The sequence below is a fragment of the Amblyomma maculatum genome, chromosome 1, assembly GCF_055883805.1.
Source record: "Amblyomma maculatum isolate TAMU_Amacu chromosome 1, ASM5588380v1, whole genome shotgun sequence".
Classification (NCBI taxonomy): Eukaryota; Metazoa; Arthropoda; class Arachnida; order Ixodida; family Ixodidae; genus Amblyomma; species Amblyomma maculatum.
In genome coordinates, this window is record NC_139344.1 from 180,068,228 (window position 1) to 180,083,365 (window position 15,138).

Genomic DNA, 15,138 nt, shown 5'->3' on the forward strand with positions numbered 1-15,138 from the left:
TGCTTTGACTTTTAAGATATGTTGCCATCAGCCCAAGCAACCTTGTTATTGCTGGCCGACTCCTTCCAGTTCATCTACTGCGCCCGCACGTATACCAGCGTGACAACGTTCTAACAGTTCTAACATAATGATGACACAACGGTTTACTGCAGCCAATGCAGCCAAAACTGTACTTGATGGCCATTTTTAGTCACTAAAGATTGCGAAGGCTGACACCGGCGGCGTGTCTATGGTTGGCGGGTGGTATTGTTGTCAGTCACCGTAGCAGAGACTGGAGTGGTCGGGCGGTGCAGCAGTATAACACTCCTCGGCTTCGTGCCAGAAAAGGCAAATGTTATCAGGACTGCCTGCTACACTCATCCAACAGCAGCATGTATGAACAAGTGCAGTGCTTTCGGCAACAGCAGCTCCCATGGGTGCGCCAGGTGATGAACTGTGTTGCTCACGGCTTGCCCTAGTTGTCGATAGACCTAGTCGGTTTTGCCGGACGGCACTTCAAAACGGGTCAATGCTGTAAATAAAGGTTCATCTTCCACCCCAACTTTACTAGGAAGCCCATCACATATTAAAATAAGCTCGATAAGATGTGCGTTCGGCGACTGTCCTTAATTGGCCTAATAACTGCTCTCCACATGTAGCGCCGACAGCTATGGGCCACTTGTAGCATTGCTCGGCACACCGGGTCACACCGGAGCCTTGTAGTGATCGTATGTGCGTCTCGTGATGTAAGCAACTGCTGATGTGATTATTTTAAAACAGCACTGGAACACGGACAGATAGAAAGAGATAAACACACATGACAAACACACTTTCTATATGTCCGTGTTCCAGCGCTGTTTTAAAATAATGTTCAACCAACTCGCCTAACAAGCCACTTTGTTGATTTCAGTTATCTGTAAAAAATAAATTAGCTGTGGTTTAGCTCTAGTTAAACCTGGACAGAAGCGGTAGCTTCTTTTGCCTGCTGCATTATTCCCCTATCACGCCTTATCAGTGTAGGGCACTACATTATTAGGGACACTTAAGCCCAGCCTTTAACCCTTTCGCTGTCGGGCATTTCTGGCCATGACGCACCTCCAGTGTCGGCTTGGTTTCAGGAAACGAGCATAGCGATTTATATTTTATTAAGATTTCTATACAAATAACATAGTCAACGGAATATGCACATTTCAGTGTTCTGCAGTTGTTGTTATTTACATCATCATTATCAGCCTGATTATAATTAGATAAATGAGGATAATATAAGAAAAAACTGCTCAATACTTCTTGAGACACCGAATCCGAGCTGGACTCGTATTTATAATCAAAAGAGCCATCGCTTTAGTCCGCAGTCGAAGGTCCCGCGCGGTCAGTCATCCGAAAGTAACCGCGCGCACAAAGAGTGCACTTTCGGTGACCCGCACAATGAAGATAAATGGCACGTTGTGAAATCAAGATGATAGAGGGAGATAGAAAGAGGCTAAAATAACCTCCTTTGCTGCTGCTAGCTGCAAGCAAGAGGTGCGGCAAGAGAGAGCGAAAGCAATAATAGAGTTGAAAGTTGAGCTAGAGGCATGTGTCGACCTACTGGAGAGGCACCGGCGCAAGCCCCTGAACATGACACGTCGTAGCAGACACGCCAACAGAATAAGAAAAACCTACAAACCTGCGGCAGATGGCAGAACAACCCTTGAACCCGTAACTGCACGCACACGCCGCAAAACACGCGCACCACATGATCGCTTAGCCCGATAGAGTAGCGCACGCTGGGTGACTGCGCCCCCCAGCAAAGAAGGTGGCGGGGGTGGCCGCGGTCACTCCATACTCTTCAGTGTATACGTACCAACACAACGCGGAGCGAAAATACGAACTAGTAGAAAGATTTGACAGATGACGAAGCCTGTCCAAGCGCGCCAGCTTCACGCCCAGGCATGAAGATTTGAATGTACAGTGAAAGCTCGTTAATTCGACCCCTGTTAATTCGGAAAATCGGTTAATTCGACGTGCATGCGAGGTCCCTCCAATAGAGGGTTTACAAAAGTACATCTGGCAACCGTGAGCGGCACGCTGATCCCGCGCTGGCCGCCATATTTTGTTCGCTCCATCCGTTCGCTTTGTGTCCGTCCGTCAGCGCTTGCCGTTCTGTTCGCGCTTTTCACGTTCTAACCTAGTGTGCTGTGCTTGGACCTCTGTTCGGTCCCTGGCGGTTTCGGTTAGCGATGCCTAGAAGCATATTTTGACAGCCGAGACGCGGCGGGGCCCACCAGCCGCACTGCCGAGCGCAGTTACAAATTGCTCTACGAATCGTGCATGGGCCCCTCGGCAATCCGCAGCGTCATCCCTATCCAGGTACAGTATCCAGAGTCCTGTAATGTGGATTTTTTTTGTCTGTGCGCCTTTGCTGTTTGCTTAAACGCCTATGAGAGATCATCGCGAGTTAGTTTGCTTGGTTTGCGCAATCACCGGCGCTCATCCCACTGGAAGATACTTGGTTGGTGAAATGAGCGAGGATGCATTTTATTTTATGATAAAAGGATCGTGCGTAATTTGACGTAAGTTGGACTGGCGCTTAGCACTTTCCTTCCCATGCCGTCGACACAATAGTTGGCATTAGTCTCGGAAATTATCGGGGGCTGCGTAAAAAAAAAGTGCCATGGTAATTTGTGCTTCCAGTGATTGAATATTGATCGATATTTGATGACGAGTTAATAAAATCTTTGTAATTAATTGATCAATTGATGAAATAAAGAAAGAAAAAATTGGAAAGTAAGGGTTTAAAGGTGTCAGAATGAAAAACCAGTGCTTGGTGATGCTAAGGAAGAAAATTTAGAATGTGTAATTGATTAATTGAAATAATTGAAGAATGTGTTCAAAAGCCGATTGTTGCTGACGCATGCGTATTGGTGTATAAAAATATAAAACGTCAAAAAAATTAAAATAAATAAAGAAATGATAGAAATATAACATAACATACGTAACAGAAATATAACATATATAACAACATATAACATACTACACTTGTGTGTAGTATGTTACTTTTGATGAATTCATATTTCACTACATTGTATTATTTTCGCCCCTCCTGCTAGAGCCCAGTTAGGGCTTGCAGTAATTGGTTAAATAAAATAAATAAATAAATAAAAGAGCTAAAATATAACACGTGAAGAAAGTAAACATCGTGCGTATGTGTGTATGAGAGAGAGACACTATCGCGTTATACCTTTAACGGCGGAGCTTAAGTGACCTCCTAATTTTTCTATAACGATATGATATAATATAAATCTGATTTTATGAACACAGCCAGTTGCACAAAGCACAAACACTTCGCAGTGATGTGAGTTGACTTTTCAAATTTCTTTTCGTTTCAGCCGAGTTCCTCCTCCTCCGAGTTCCTCGAAGCTTCCAATGTCAGCGCTTTCATATGAGATTACACTTCAAATGTTTACTTTCTGACAAAGGGAATAAATAAGAAATCGACATATTTAAAAATTCCAGTGAATTTCAGGTAGCTCTGAATTAGCGAACCATCGGGTGACTCGAAAAAACACACAAAAGTGAAGCGCACGCTTCGTTATTTTATCAGCCGCGCTGGCAGGTATAAACCCTGAGCTGCGCGCTCTGGACGTGGACTGGTCGAAACGGGCTGTACGTGAGCATGTTACAACACACTAGCGGGATGTCATCTTCTCCTGCTTTTCTAGACGCCGCGGGTTTGGCAGCCGCTTGCTTTTGCAGCGTGAAACACGCACCTCGGGTGCACTATAGATAACCGTATTCTCTCTGCACCAAGCACTACCATTTCGTACGACTGTGAAAAGTAGTTTCGGTAATCATGTCCGTGTCTTCAATCCAATACACAATGGTAAATGCAACCTACGTACAAAATGTTTCAAAGAACGTATTGGCACAATAGCGTTCGTTATACATGCATTGCTCCTTCTCCCGTGTCCTCCATCGCAGCATAGGCTTATCCTTCAAGTTCACAAGGCTCCATAGCGCGCAAAACAGCCTTGCTGGTTTAGGTGATATTACGTTCTGTGAGCTAGCTCCCAGTCAGAGGGACGTGCAGTAATGCTTTACATGATGCAAGTGACCCTTGTAAAGCCGATTAGGACTGCAAAACAACGGTCGCATACACGCGTATACCTTGATTCCGTGCTCGTCTGCGACGGTGCGCTGACTGCAGAAGGGCACGCAACAACATGTTGGCATCATTCCGAATAGAGCTTGGAGCTAACAGCGACTGCTGTGATGTTAAAAATGAAACAATCGCTTGTGAGCATTCCAATGCACCTTTCGGTGCATTCACGGGTTCTACGAAGGCGCACGTTCACAGCGTACTCGATGGGAGGTGCGGGCGGACTGAGCAAAACATGGCCGCCGCGCACAGTTTCTGTTTCTTTCACTAGATGGCGCTAACTTTTGTAAAGCCTCTATTATACATAGGAGTCTATGGGGCAAAACTCTCGTTAATTCGACCAAATTTTGCCGTGCGTCGGTTAATTCGACGTAGCTCCATAGCCCCGTAGCCCACCATTTCGCATTTCACTGCGGAAGGGGAAAAAAAAAAAAAAACACGACCAAGAGTGGTGCTAGTGTGAAGCTGAAAAAAAAAAAAGCCAGCGTACGCCATCCGCACTGTCATCGCCATCAGCAGAATGACGCAAGGGGAGCGAGGTCAGCCGGAAGTTCGTTCTTTCCTAGCCCTACCTTCGCACAGTGGAGTCGTCGAGCTTCACCTCAGCGTGTGTCGTTGCCACGTGCTTTTTGCATCTACGGTCACGCTTCACCTACGTGTTTACTGTGCTGCATGTGTGTATAGAGTGCTGTGCCTGCGCATCTTGACGTTGAGTGTTGCTGCGATGGCGACACCAGCAAAGCGGCTGAAGTATGAAGCGAAGGACCTGGCCACAAAAGTGAAAATATTGAAGTGATCAAGGACGGCGTTTCACGCCAAGACATGATGAACAAGTATGGAGTGAAGAGGACAACCTTGGCCACGTATGTCAAAAATGAAAAGAGCATCTTGGAGGCGTTCGACAGTGAAAGCTTCAATGCTAAAAGGAAAAGACTGCGGACGGCGGCTTGCTGACTACATCACCATCGATGATGGCGTCGCAGTCGCCGGACAGCTGACTGAGGACGACATAATTCAGGAAGTTAAAAGTACTGGCAATGACGATTCATCAGAAGATGATTGTGAACAGCTGCCCCCGCCGTCGAAGAGCACGGTTAAAGAAGCCGCAGAAGCGTTGTCCGTTCTGGAAGAATTCTGCGAATAGATTACCGATGGTGCGCATGCCACGAAGCATCTGGCAGCGATTAGCGCTATTGTCGCCGGTCAAATTCACCCGAAAAAACAGATGGTGATAACTAACTTCTTTACCAAATAAAGGTATGTCATCCAGGGATTCATTTAGTTGTTTTTTTCTTTTTTTTTATTCGATAATTCGACAGTCGGATAATTTGACAATTTTTCACGGTCCCGTCGATGTCGAATTAACGAGCTTTTACTGTATCGGTACATCGGTGACACAGGTAGGGGGGGTCCCACATGAAAGGAAAGACCTGAGTTGGCGCTCTTTCAGGCACCCACCGACAGTGACGCTAAAGGCTCGAACATATGACCAGATGCTTGAATCTAGTGAGGAGAGTATGCATTTAGCAACCATTCATAGCATGTTGGAGAGTTCACTATGAAAAGTCATTGGTATGTGCTGGAGTTCTGATACAGCCAGCACTGATGCCTTGAGATACTGCAATGACGAAGCAGCTGGCGCATAATGAGAATAATGATCTATATGATAGAATGCAGACACATGCACTTAACCTTGAAAATGTTTCCTTCCCAAAGACCAGTGATCACAAAACAATCAAATACAGTCGAACCCAGATATATCGAACTCTAAGGGGATTGCGAAATAGTTCGATATATCAATAATCGTGAAAAATGATACTGTATTTGTCGCGTAGTCAACCCACTCGCATAATGAACCGAACTCCCATTTTTGCCACCGCGAATTAAAAAAAAAAAAAAAGTGTTCGGTGGCACGTCCCTCAGTTTCGACCGCCACATCCACAGCTCATTTATTGGCAGCGTGCTAAGATGCTACGCAGCGATAATGTCAACGCGTATTTATCTTTTGACTATACTTTTGATATATCCTGCGGTGGCAAGGAGTGAACTCAGAGTGCCCGTAATGGCTTGATTGCACAAGCCTGGTTCGATTTACCACGCCGCGCTTGGGGCGGGCACAGTCCACTACCACAAAATCATTGGAAAGCGTGATAGCTGCAAATGCCGTTTGAAGCGAACAATGCTAAAAGTCGGTGTCATGATCGCAGCTGACTGCGAGCTATCGTTGATTCATAGATGTAAGAATAGACTGCTCTGGCAAAAAAAAGAACCTGCCGATAGCTTACGCTGCGCCGCACGTTCACCACAAGTAAGACTAAGAAAAAAAAAATGGTGCTTCTTAACATCTGCAGCCGCCATAGCATAAGCTACGCCACACACACGTTCAGCGCGAAAGCAAGAATAAACGACTCCCACAAATTGAAAAAAAAAAAAAAGAGGAAGAACAGGTGCTGTCAGCAGCCACGCGCAGAGCGTTCACAACACACAGTGGAGAAAGCGTCTGCCACGGGCTGAGCCAACGTTACTAGAACAAACTCAATGGCGGTCGCGAGAACTAGCGATGCTGCAGTCAACTCTTGCTCCTTGCAGGGCGCGTCGTCTGCTAAACGCGCCGCGAAAGCATAAAGCGGCCAGCACACACGCAGCTTTTGCGTGCTGCCGTTGCACTGTACCTGGCTGCAGCAAAATTATAATGACATTATGACAGCTTTGGCTTCGAAGCGACGCATTACCTTGGAGAACGCATTTGTGTTATGCGAAATTCACTTGTTAATGCTGTGAAACAAGTGTGAACGCCGTCAGCTTGCTCACAAGCCCCGTTTCTTGCTTTACTCCCTGGCCTGCAGGGCATAGACCCTGTCATGCAAACAAATTAGTCAAATTTGCAGTGCATAGAAGCACTCTATCCTTAGAAGGTAACACAGTAGATGTCACATTTACTGCTGCGCTGCGCAGATTGCCTCCATTAAACGCAGAAATCTGCTAGCCTGGGCAGCCTGTTCATGCAGTGCATGAAGTCTAGCTACTCGTGCCAAACGATATAGTGAACATAGATTATGAATAAACGGCCTCCGTCGTTACCTAATCACAAGAGCTTTTCTTAATGTCTCACTTTCGAGGTATGACGTGGAACATAGCTCCGGATTGGCACTCTAGCACTCTCGTATATAGCAATGTAAAAAAAATATATATATATATTCCTTTGTCGTCTAAAACAATGTCAGATGTGAAGAGTTATTTAATGAGTTTACTAAATGAGGAATCAGTGAGAATGGGCATGTGCACTGCGAAAGGAAATGACTGAACAGGCCCATGAGTCTATTAAAAAAAACTTATAATGCGAGTAATCAAGTCACGCCCTTGAGAGATTCCCCTCCCCCTTTAGATACACACACACATGCACTCACGCACGTGCACACACACATACACACACAGAGGGGGAGAGAGAGAGAGAGAAAAGAAAAACGACAATTTTACTGCTTGTAGGGGAAGTTAATATAATTTCAAACAAGCACTGGAATGCAGTTTTAAAACACGATATTCGAAGTATCTACAGTTCCGGAAAGGGAGTTGGAAGTGGATTCCATGAACCTAAGTTATTTATTACACCGCATACTTTGTTATTTTGGAGATATTTTAATTTTTGTGATCATCTTGTCAAATTACTCTGCAGTTCTTATGATGTCTCCTCTATTAGCTTTAGCTTTGAGTTGGAAGCCCCGTGCACAATTTCGCTTCACTGATGTGCTTCAGAAGAGCTGTAAACAACGCTAAATTCACATGATATGAGAACTTTGTGCACAACATATCATTGCCGTGGCAATTAATCGCTCAATGACAAAAGTCTTCTCGACAAGCAAAATTCCTCGCCCTCGTGGCTTGTCTATTTCCTCGTCGCGAAAATACTCAAATTTCCTTCGAATTGCTGGTACTCCGACGAACTCAAAATGATCCAAATCAAAATCCGTTTGTGCAGCTCAGCTGTCGATTTGCACTATGTACACTGATAGGCTCTTGGAATCTTGTAAGTTCTCTGCTGGCATTGCTGTGCTATCGAAACACATGGGGCAGCGCGATTATTACGGTGCTTTCTCTTCGGTATATATAATGCCTTTTGCGTTCGAAGTATGTGCCAGCAAGAAAATAAAGAGCCTTGCTACACGAACTGCCACGAAGGTAATTGAATATAGTTCCTTTTCTACATGCAGATCAAAAATTGCTCACTTCAAAGTAAATTATCTCTTATGAGCAGAGCTTGTGTCCACCATTTAATCTCGAGGAAATCTATCTTGACATGAACAAATGAAGGACTTCCAAGTAAAATTCATTTCAATAGGCTTCATTGCCTCCGGTTAAAAGTATGCAGGCCAGCATGAAGAGGCCTCATGTTAAAAAAATATAAAGAAGAAAGCTTCGTCTTAAGAGAGGTCTCGATAGCGCCTTTAACACTGTCTCTTCATTCCACCAATTTTAGGCATCTAGTGGCTGGCACGCAGTTGGCAAAGCGTACTTCTGTTTGTTTTTGATTTAAGGGTAAAGACGCAGCATCTTCTCAGCGCACACCCTCATTTACAGTGAACGGCATAGAATTAGAGGCACATTTGTCGGCGGCTTGAATCCCTGTCACAAATTAGACAGAAATTGGAAAAGAAGGTGGATGCTAAATAAGCGAAAAATTGCATGACAGCACGCTGAACGCTGCGTAATGAATGGCTACTTCATAAGTTAGTATGAAATGATTTGCGCGTCACAATACCGCATAATAAAAAGAAATGAAACCGAAGAGCAGACGTTACTAGAACGCTGGTTCTGGGGAGCAAGTCGACAATGCTGTCACACTTCTTTCACGGGATTAAATTTCGCATCTCACAAATGCTTTCTCTGAGGTAATGCATGCCTTCGAAGCCAAAACTGTTATGTGGTCATAACTGCACTGCAGCCATGTAGAGTGCAACGGCAGAACGTAACAGCTACGTAATGTGTATGCCAGCCGCTCCATGCTTCCGCTTCGCGTGCAGCAGACGACTCGCCCGGCAAGGAGCAAGAGTCACCTGCAGCACTGTTAGTTCATGCGACTGCCACCAGAGACAACTCTTCGGGCGAAGCTGTGAAACTGAGTTTGTTCTAGTAAGGTTGGGCTGAGCTGGTTCGTCTGCGTATGCGTAGTGCGTGCTGCTGCGAACGAAGGCCGGGAAAGATAGAGGAAGGGGAGGGATAAAGCTCAGCAGAAGGGTGGGCACACGCTTGCGCTCGCTCTATCGCGTTTTTCCCCTCTCCCGAACACCACGGCTGCTTTGGTTCCCTCTTGTTCCTTCACTCACACGGCTAGCAAACGTCACGTGCTGGCGCCTGGCAGCGATCACCGCAGATCACCGCGCCTTTGGGGAAAGGGTGCGGCGCCACCTTAGACCAGCCGCTGCCGAACTGTGCCCTCTCATTCCTTTCACGCGTGGCTTGAAAATGTCACAGACAAACGGCAGAGGGTGACGCAATCGTCTTTGGGAAAGGCGCACCGTCCAATGCGTGGTGTAGAGTTCGATATATCTAACGACTGATGAAATTGCATTCGATATACGATGCAGCTTTCCTATACTTTTACATGGGATTTTCAAGGGGATATTCCGCGAGTTCGATATAACCAAAATTGGTTCGATATATCCGGGTTCGACTGCACCTAAATAATGCAGGTATCCAGGTGAGGCGAAATTGTTTGCCATAACAAGAAGTAATCCAAGCCCTCTAATAGTAAACATTAGGTTGCATTAAATACGAAAACAAGGTAGAATGCATACCAAGATGGCCAACAATATACATTCAACCATAGTGAGAACTCACGTTTGGCAACTTTCCAATAACTGCTGGTGTGCCACGGAAAAAATCCACTTCTCTGGCAGTTGTTGGAAATGCATATTCAATAAGAGCAAGAACCTCAGGTAGTGATTCTTCCAACAGAAAAAGGCAGGCATTTGGTCCTGCATCAAACGAGTAAGCCAGCTGTAAAAAAAAAAGAAGTAAAAAGAAAATGTCAGTGGCTTGGAATTCCTACAAGGGCTGTTCAAAAGGAAAATTACAGGAGCACTACCCAAACGTCAAATGGCCAATCTTGTAAATAATTTCAGTCGTCTAGTCAAAAAAGAAGCATATCTTGTGTTTGCTGACTGAACAACTGCCAGCTGACTGGAGAAAAGATCAAGATGAACCCCTCTTTAAAAACGTCACTCACTTCCTAATACACAACTATACTTCCCTTTCTCTAACGTCCTTTAGTTGCAAAGTAATGAACCATGTTGTTGCTACTTGCATTAATGAATTTTTAGCATAGTATTTATCTTGACTAGTTTTGAACACGGCTTCAGAAGAAGGTACTTGACAGTGACACAATTAAGTAGAGTACTGTATTATTCCCTCGCACCTGGCGCCAATAACAATGGTTAAATTAATTTGTCTTTGATTTCAGTAGAGCCTTTAATAAAATACATTATGACAAATGGATTCAGAAGCTTTAATATGTCAAGCATACAATATTATGAGTCACAAATGATTTACTTAGGGAAGGAAATTTGTTACCATTTGCAACCAAATTTCTAGTGCACCTCTGGGCAGTGCGCTCATTCTGTTCTGTTAAACTTTTTTTTTTTTTTTTTCATATTAATGATGCCAATGTACTGATGCAGTTTTTTGCAAAGGACTGCACCCTACATTACAAGTTACTTCCACAAAGGATCAAGCTCACCTCGGCATGTGAATGAATAGCAAACTCTGATGGTGCAGTGACCAAAGGATGGCTCTTAATCATCAGAAATCAAACTTCCTAGGCATTACTCGTTAAAGGTTGTGTTGTGTTGGATTTAGTGGCGCATAAGTAACTGAGGCTATCATGCGCCAACAAGGCTAAAAGTATGCTATATTTAGGGAATCTATTTATTAAATCCTACATTTTGTTTAGAACATTTACTTTTCTAGAAACCTAAAAATACAAGACAGATCAGCAAGAGCATTTTCACCTAAAAGCAATGCTGAGTGAAGAGAAATGTCTTCTTTGTAATGTTTTCTCCTTAGTGATTCAAGTTGTTTGCATGAAAGTAAAATGTGGATGATTGTCAGCTCATGTCCACATGCATCACACAGGAGCTTGTCCTGTTTTGTTAGTATGAAGTTCTGTGTTAAATGTGCATGTCGTAAGCGGAGACTGCATAGAGCCACTTCCCTAGAATGTTCTTGGTGGGTACTAGACCTCCTCAGTTCTACCACAGGCTTTACGAGGCTTAGTTTGTTATTTACTTCAGTGTTCCAAGTTGATTGCTATTTTTGCATTAATTTGTACTAACTTCATGCAATCTTTAAATGGTATTTTCAATTTCATATACATATTGTGAAAGAAGGCCAGGTCGAGACGCCAAAGTCGTGACGGCAAGGCAAGGTACGCCGTGTCAGCGTTTTAATCTGATGGAGAACCCAGGCGCGTGCTGGAGCCTGTGGGGGTTCTTACTAAGCCGTCGAGCCTCTTCTGAGGTCTAGGCCGCAAACACAGAGCTCCCGCGATCACACACCACGGGCAGCCGTTCTCACGGCCGCAAAGTGGTAATGCGAAGTACGACACAACACAGAACAGGACTTTGCCCGGAACCAGATGTTTATTGGGTCTTCCCAAAAAGAACGCTGGTAAAGGTCTTGCTGGAGACCCTATCCTTTTGGATGGGGCCTGACACTTCGAAGGGCAAGATGGCGACAACAAAGAAGTATAGCGGGGAGGTATTTACCTTGCGTCCTTCCGTTGTCGCGGCTCGCTGTCGTCTCTCCTCGACCGTAGCCGGTTCCCGCCGATCTCGGCGCATCTTGCCCTTTGTCCTTTTTCGGCCAATGAGCGTCGCGTCTGCGACGCCTAGCGGTGCGCTCCTGCGCCCGGCGAGGGAAGAGGGAAACGCGGCGCTATCGAGCAACCCGTTTGGGTTACTCAACCCCGGAAGAGAAGGAATACTTTTGTCCCCTTCATCCTCCGCGGCGCGCAGCGTTTCGGAGGGATGCGTGGTTCTCCACGATCGCTACACTCCTCCTCCCTAAAGACCGAACGTCACCTGAATTCAGGCGACGGTAGGCCGGCAACGACTTCCTTGCCGCCTTGTCTTGCATCCAACGCTCCAACGCCGCTGTCCGGGTGGCTAGCTGGGATGGTCGGGTAGTCCGGGCTTCCGTACACTTCTTCACTGCGCAGGTGTAAGCGCCGCCACGGCGGTTTCGCGACGTCCAGTGCCTGGAGGGTTGGTTGCGCCATAATCTTTCCGTTCGCTGCTCCACAGCTACTCTGTCTGCCGTGAAGCACGAATTAAGTCCCTTGTCTCGAAGTTCGCGATGATCACATGGCACCGCTCGTCGGTACGCCGACCGCACGGAAATGCTGTCACACAGCTGCGACGACCGCAGTCACACCCACACGCGCGCACGCACACACACACGCCACTTGCCGGAAACACAGCGGCGATATCCGAAGCGCTTATCTCGAGAAGTGTCCCTCCATGGCGATCCGGCGCTCGAGAGGCAGCACTGCAGCCGGCAGCTGCTGCTCCTACAGCCATCCAGAACCGTCGCCGGGCGCTGCTTCCTGACGGCTGGGCGGCGGCGACTTGGGTTGTGGCACGGCCGGTCTCGAGGGAGTGCGCGCTTCTGTTGTGGCGGCTAGAGCTGCGACCGTCGCTGGCACCCAAGGCGTTGTTGCTGCTGACTATCCGATGATTGTGATGTCGACTGCGTCAGCGAGTTCGCTGGGAGACGACGCCTGTCTTCGCAGCGCCTTCTGGGAGACCCCTTTCGGATTTCCGGCTAGTTTTCCTTTGGCGCTCCTAGCCAATAGTTGCCTGCCATTTGGCCAGGTCCCTACGGCAGCGAGTGGAGAGGGGGGACAGCTTGGTAGCGTCTTCGCCACCGCCCGCTTTTCCTTTCCTCCCCCCCTTTGTTTGGGACGAGGGGACATACCAACAGTACTGCTAGATACGACCCTCCCGTAGCCAGCTCGTTTCCTCACAACCGGTTGCCTACCTGACCGCTCTCCTGAGCGGTCGACGCGTTGTTGTCAGGCCAGTCACCCCGTCAAGGTCGTGTTCGCCTAGAGCGGGTGTTGTATGGGCGAGCCTTGGGGGTAGGTGGGGGCACTGACCTTTTCTAGCGTCTTCGCGAAATCGGCGCTGCCGCCCTGCCAGCCACTTCCCGTTGGAAGTACTGTTTTAGCTCCCCGACGTGGATCGGCTTGCTGAGTCGACCCGTGTTCGGATCTTTCAGCCTGTAGTTCAACTGCCAGAGCTTCTCAGCAACTATGAACGGCCCAATCCATTTAGGCGCAAGGCCAGCTGCGAACCTCGTGCTCGCATCGCTCTGCACATGGCTACGCTTTAGAACGAAGTCTCCCACTTGAAATTCCAAGTTCCGATGCGCGCAATCATAGGCAGCCTTCTGGCTAGCCCTTGCTTTAGCGCGATTTTGGCTGGCCTCGCTCACTGCTTTTTGCAAGCGATCACGCATGCGCCGTGCGTAGTCGGCTATTGCCGTTTCGCCTGACGAAGCATCCTGCCTTTTGGTCAAAATGGTGTCAGTTGGCGTATTTAGTTCCCTCCCGAACATCAGGAAGGCAGGCGTGAAACCTGTGGAGCGATTCTCGCTTGTTCGCAGTGCAAAGGTGATCACGTCGAGGTGCTCATCCCAGTCGTTGTGCGTCCGGGCGTATGCCCCGAGTAGTGGCTTCACATCGCGATTGCGGCGTTCGGTCACATTTGACTGCGGATGATAACACGTCGTTCGCTGCTGCCGTACGTCCATGGCGGCACACGTATCACGAAAAACTTTCGCCGTGAAATACGAGGCGTTGTCAGTGATCAGCCTCTCCGGAAACCCGTAGCGACAGAACAATCCTGAGAGCTTCGTCAGGATCTCCTTCGTTGTGGCGTTTCGCAGCGGATAGAGTTCAGCGATTCCGCTGAAGTGACATGTCACCACTAACACAAATTTGTGCCCTCTTTTGCTGCGCGGCAGCGGTCCGATCAGATCGCACGCCACCGTTTTCCATGGCTTTGTGCTCACAATCGGTTGGAGCAGGCCAGGCGGTTTTCCACCTCGCGGCTTCCTTTCTTGGCAGACGTGGCAGGTCCGTACGTATTTACATACATCAGCCTTCATTCCTGGCCAGGTAGTGAGCCGACATAGTTTCTTCCATGTCTTTGGTGCGCTTCCGTGACCGTCTGCGTCGTGATAGTGCTGCAAAGCAGCATGCCTCAGTTGGCCGGGGATGACGGCTTTGAAGCACTCGTTTGAGTCTTCTTTGCCAGGCACGTATTTCAGCAAAGCTCCATCAGCGTCCAACAGGAAGCTCTCCAGCTCACTCGCAGCAATACCAGCTGCACTAGAGCTCGCGCCTACCGCGTTCTCCGCGGATTCTGGGCGCTCTTCGACCAGCGGTGTCGATTGGTCCGTCTCTTCACGCAGACTGGCGACCATCTCACGACAATACGAGTCTTCCTGTTGAGCTTTGATAAGCTCTTCCCTGCTGAATGCAATCTCGATCGGCGTTTTCGCTGTCACGAGATGCGCGTGCTCCGGAGGCAGGAATTTCTCCTTTCGGCCCTCCTTTCCCGACGAGCGGGGAAGTTGCCGTGCCTCCTCTCCCGCGGCTGGGGACGGGTCATTCACCGGCGCGCGCGACAGCGCGTCCGCAACCACGTTTGTGGCACCTTTCCGGTAGCGCACCTCGAAATCGAAGCGCTGTAGCGTCAGTGCCCAGCGCGCGAGCCTCCCGCTCGGCTCGCGTAAGCGGGTCAGCCATGTCAAGGCCATGTGATCGGTTTCGACCGTGAACCTTGTACCTTCCACGTACATCTCGAATTTTCAGAGCGCGAAGATGATAGCGAGGCATTCCTTCTCTGTCACTGAGTAGTTGCGCTCCGCCAGCGTCAGCGCGCGGCTGGCGAACGCCACGGGGCGCAGTTTCTCGTCCTCCTGTTGGAGAAGCACTGCGCCCACTCCGAAATCGCAGGCAT

General features: G+C 47.8%; 1 protein-coding gene across 3 annotated transcripts in view; it reads right to left on the reverse strand.

Moving 5' to 3' along the window:
• The window catches only part of Mvd (mevalonate diphosphate decarboxylase), a 133,017-nt gene that overhangs the window by 54,372 nt on the left and 63,507 nt on the right, over positions 1–15,138 (reverse strand). For all 3 annotated transcript variants that reach the window (XM_084589691.1, XM_084589693.1, XM_084589692.1), the window contains one exon: positions 9,953–10,111. In XM_084589691.1, coding sequence (XP_084445817.1) covers positions 9,953–10,111 — 159 coding nt within the window. The remainder of the gene's footprint in view (positions 1–9,952; positions 10,112–15,138) is intronic.